A 4,688-nucleotide genomic window follows, 5' to 3' on the forward strand; every position below is an offset into this window, starting at 1 on the left:
CACTGAAGAAAACAGCACCATATAGAAGCAGATACATGTTTGAAACAACTGTCTCTAAGGGCCCATTCACGCTTTTTTTTTTTTTCCATAAAAAACACAGTGATGCATGAAAAGATACAAGCACTTGTCAGATGCCTTTGTGGAGACGTTAAGATTCACCCATCCTTCCCTCTCATCCCTGCGGTGCCCCCGCTTCTCCCCGAACGCGGGTCCTTCAGGGGCTACAAAGCGCTTCTTTCAGGCACCGAGGCTAACATGGTGACACGGCCGCTCCATTTCCCGGGGAAGCGCCGCGTCCGGCTCGGCCGAGCCTCTGCGACGCGCGAAGCGCATCCTCAGCGCGTGGCAGGGCTGCTTCGCAGGCCCCGGGAAGCCCCCTACGGGCCCGCCGCTCACTCACGGGGGCTTTGTCCTCGCCGCTACCTTCCCTTTGCAAAAGCCAGGAGCGAACCGTTCCGTCCCCGGGCTAGCCGGACCTCTCCCGGGCCCGGGGGCCGGCCTCCCAGGCCGGCGCGGAGCCCACATCTGGAAGCCAGGCCCGGCCAGGCGGACCTGGCGCCCCCGGAGCACGGACGCCCGGCTTAGCGCTCAAGAAGGAGAATGACCTCTCCTGAAAAGACTCAAGCACTTTTTTCCTCTCCACTGAAACCCGGGGCACAGCCCATTTTGAACCAGAATAACTTAGTCTGACAACAGATTCTTCCTCTGTTCACAGCTGTCCCAGAGGGAGGAGCTGAAATCTGAGCCTCTCGGCTGTGATTGGACCCTTCTCGCAAAAGAGAGGAAAAAAAGGCCTCCCCGCCGCCACCGCGGGCTCAGTCCGCGAGGAGCCCGCGACCTGGCGGCGCCGCACGCGCACCTGCCGGGGCCGCGATGCTGTAGGACCGCGCGCCCCGCGCCCCGCGCCCCGAGCCGCCTCCAGGATGCCGCGCTCATTCCTGGTCAAGAAGCATTTCAACGCCTCCAAGAAGCCCAACTACAGCGAGCTAGACACACACACAGGTAAAGGGGGGGCCCGACGTCTGCATCTCCATCTATCTATAAATAGGTAAACGCAGGGGCGCGCGGCCGCTCAGCTTCTGTTACAAAAGAGCCGGAGACCGAGCTGTTTGCCTCGAAACAGGGTCGCGAAAGAGCGGTCATTCCTCTGATCATCCAGGCTCAGGTTTAATTCAAAACTTTCAAACTCTGAACTGGCTAGGAGAACTTCCTTCGGCTCGTCCATCGTCCTGTTCCAAAGCGTGTACATACTTGCATAATGAGTACGTGGAGGGTGGGTGAGGCGGTGCGTAAACGTTGAATTACTGCTTTTTTCCCCATGTAATAAGGCTCCTTTCCTGCAGAAAGCGGCTTGATTTACGCCGATCTTTGTACTCACAGGCGTAAGCCCTGCAACCAGCCCACGCATAAAATGGAAGAGAGCTTTTCTGTATCTCTGAAAAGAGTGGGTAGGTTTTCCCCTCGCTGGGCTGCGCTCCCTGGCCGCAGGGCAGGGCAGACCCCGGCACACTCCGTGTGCCGGGGACACAAATGTGCCTTAAGGGCAGTGACCGCCAGCAGCAACGGTGGAGAAGAAATGTCCTCCCAACTCCTGCGCCTTCTTACAGGGTCTGTCTTCTCGTAACCAAGTCCTGCGCGTGTTGCCAAGCAGCTTCTTCGTGCGTTTTTGAAGCTGCGTTTCAGCTCACTCTCCTCTCCCCTCCTCTCTCCTCCCAGTGATTATCTCCCCGTATCTCTACGAGGGCTACCCCGTGCCTGTCATCCCCCAGCCGGAGATCCTCAGCTCGGGAGCCTACAGCCCCATCACCGTGTGGACCACAGCAGCTCCCTTCCACGCCCCGCTGCCCACCGGCCTCTCTCCTCTGTCGGGATACCCCGCATCCTTGGGGCGAGTGAGTCCCCCTCCGCCATCTGACACCTCTTCCAAGGACCACAGCGGCTCCGAAAGCCCCATTAGCGATGAAGAGGAAAGACTACAATCCAAGCTTTCAGACCCCCATGCCATCGAAGCTGAAAAGTTTCAGTGCAATTTATGCAGTAAAACCTATTCGACCTTCTCTGGGCTGGGCAAACACAAGCAGCTGCACTGTGACACCCAGTCAAGGAAGTCTTTCAGCTGCAAATACTGTGACAAGGAGTATGTGAGCCTGGGCGCCCTCAAGATGCACATCCGGACCCACACGTTACCTTGTGTCTGCAAGATCTGCGGCAAGGCGTTCTCCAGACCCTGGTTACTTCAAGGGCACATTAGAACTCACACTGGTAAGAGAAAACCTAGTCAGGGATGTTACTGATGGACCCAAGGAAGCTCTGGGCGGGCTGTCGGAGTTGCATTAAGTGGCGACACGGTGCTTTTAATGATGGATGATCATTTTTAGCTACTGCCTGACGACTCGAAAAGTCGTCAGAGCACCAAGGGCCCCATTGCTTGCTAACACTCTCTGCTCCCGGGACCGCAAACAAGCATTTAGACTTTGGAAAGTAGATTCAGGAGGTTTGGTCTCAAAGATCAGTTAGCAAATCAGGAAAGATGTGCTTGAATGTGTGTTCTGTGAAATGGCTCCCAATAATCAGCAAGTACAAACGTTGCTGTCCCAATCAATTGATCAGGGGGACAGAGAGAGGAAGGTTTTGGTTTTTGGTTTTGGTTAGTTTCATTCTTGCTGTGCTATCTCTCACCCCACAGCAAGCTGGATAGTTAGAGCTGAATTTGCTTTCCGTTGTTTGCTTTTGTTTTGTTTTTGCTGCCGAATTTTCTATTCCTAGCACAAAATTACCCTTCAGGGAGTCGAGGCATTTATCCAGGCTTTGTCATAACACGGAAGGAGGGAAAAGGGGAAAGGTTGGGAAATGTGGGGAGGAGCTGGCCGTTAGCTGCACCTGCTGAAGCAGAGAGCCTGGACAAGTGAAGCCCTGGGACGACAGGAATTATTTCTGCGTGGCTGGTGGCAGGAACCATATTCTTAAATTTTTTTTAATTTGATTTTTTTTTTTTTTTTAACGCAACAGTCACATTTGTCTTAAAGGGCCAGACATTAAAACAAGTATCTATTCTGGGGGATTTGAATCAAGTTTGGCTGTTTCTCATGCTTTGGGCTAAATGTGGTTGTTGCTCATAAACGTTATCTGGCTTTGCGTTTCCTCTGAAAACACTGATTGTCTTTCTTTCTCCCCCCGCCCCACCCCGTCCCACCCCCCAGGGGAGAAGCCTTTCTCCTGCTCTCACTGCAGCAGGGCCTTTGCAGACAGGTCAAATCTGAGGGCTCATCTGCAGACACACTCGGACGTCAAGAAATACCAGTGCAAGAACTGCTCCAAAACCTTCTCCCGAATGTCTCTTCTGCACAAACACGAGGAATCTGGCTGCTGTGTAGCACACTGAGTGACACAACCCATGTTTACTCAAGCAGAAGGCATTTCTTCACTCCGCCTCCGAATGACAAGTAAAAGTCCAAAGGCATTTTCTCTTGTGCTTACCGACCAAAGAATATGTACACACACACACACACACACACACACACACACACAGCTTCAAGAGCACGGGCATCCATGTGTGTCAAGTTAATCCTTTCCATGTGAAGTTTAAAATTACTATATATTTACTGACAGCTAGATGGAGAGGATAAAAGACAAGAATCTCTCTCTTCAGAGATGAAGCAAAAAGCACATTGTGCATCTTTTCTTACTAAGAAAGAATGCAAAGATTTACATCGCTGCCAAATCATTTCACTGAAAGGAACAGTGTTGCCTTGTAACGGAATTTGTAATAGAATTTCCTATAGGAAGAGAATCTGCCAGTCTGCCAGACCCTATCTCAGGTGCCTTATAAAGTATTCCAAGTTTACTTTATTACATGTCTGATGTCAGGTCACCATCCTTGAGCTAAAGCCTGTTTTGATTACTGGTCATACTTTAAACTGTGTTTTTAAGGGAGGGAGGGGGGGGGAGAGAGGAAGAAAGAACAAGAAGAAAAAACACAGGAGAATGTACTAAAAGTGGGTTTTTTTGTTCTTTTTTTTTTTTTTTTGCCAATAAATAGTATGTGCCTTGGGGGAGACGGGAAAGACTAGCTTTGAACATTCCTGGTGCACGCTCCATGTCATACTTTTTAAAAGAATTTTTGATGATTTTCTAAAAATTTTAATTTTTTAAATTTTAATGATTTTCTAACGATGGGAATAAGTGCAACAAAGGATTTTTAGAAACTCTGTGATGTACTTAAACTATTTTAAACGCATACAAGAAATGCAATCCACACAGCACCCTTTGCAACTGCCTTTTTAATTAATTGTATAGTTGATGAGTCCATGTAAATTTGTGTTTATTTTTATATGATTGAATGAGTTTTGTATGAAAGTGAGAAGTTGTCTATAGCTAATGCCTATAAACAACCTGAAGACTTGTGAAATTCACGTTTCTTTTTTAAAAAACAATTTTCAAGGTTCTTTTTTACAATAAACATTTTTGATTTAAAATCTATTGTTTGTATACTTTCAGAGACTTTACTTACTTCATGATTAGTACCACCAAACAGCTGTATGAAGAATTGTTTCTTTTGTTAATAAGAGAAAAAGTGAATAGTATTCATTATGTATGTGGAGTCTTGTTTTATGTGTTCGATTATAGCAAAGCAATCGGTCAGTATTTTTTCTTTACTCTTAAGATAATACTGTTACATTCAGAAAGAC

The 4,688-nt window shown here is 48.6% G+C and overlaps 1 protein-coding gene across 1 annotated transcript; it reads left to right on the forward strand.

The window, feature by feature from the left end:
- Positions 1-816: 816 nt before the first annotated feature.
- SNAI2 (snail family transcriptional repressor 2) lies at positions 817-4,479 on the forward strand. Its single transcript, XM_036830950.1, has 3 exons — positions 817-1,002; positions 1,717-2,262; positions 3,201-4,479. Exons 1-3 carry the CDS (start codon positions 924-926, stop codon positions 3,380-3,382), a joined length of 807 nt encoding a protein of 268 aa, XP_036686845.1. The 5' UTR covers positions 817-923; the 3' UTR covers positions 3,383-4,479.
- Positions 4,480-4,688: the final 209 nt, after the last annotated feature.

Source organism: Balaenoptera musculus, chromosome 17 (assembly GCF_009873245.2).
Source record: "Balaenoptera musculus isolate JJ_BM4_2016_0621 chromosome 17, mBalMus1.pri.v3, whole genome shotgun sequence".
NCBI lineage: Eukaryota > Metazoa > Chordata > Mammalia > Artiodactyla > Balaenopteridae > Balaenoptera > Balaenoptera musculus.

Bases quoted from the DNA above. Each gene is read 5' to 3' on its own strand.
- SNAI2 (XM_036830950.1), top strand. From the start codon at position 924: ATGCCGCGCTCATTCCTGGTCAAGAAGCATTTCAACGCCTCCAAGAAG. The intron at 1,003-1,716 runs GTAAAGGGGGGG...CTCTCCTCCCAG, and splicing joins CGAGCTAGACACACACACAG to TGATTATCTCCCCGTATCTC. The intron at 2,263-3,200 runs GTAAGAGAAAAC...CCCACCCCCCAG, and splicing joins GCACATTAGAACTCACACTG to GGGAGAAGCCTTTCTCCTGC.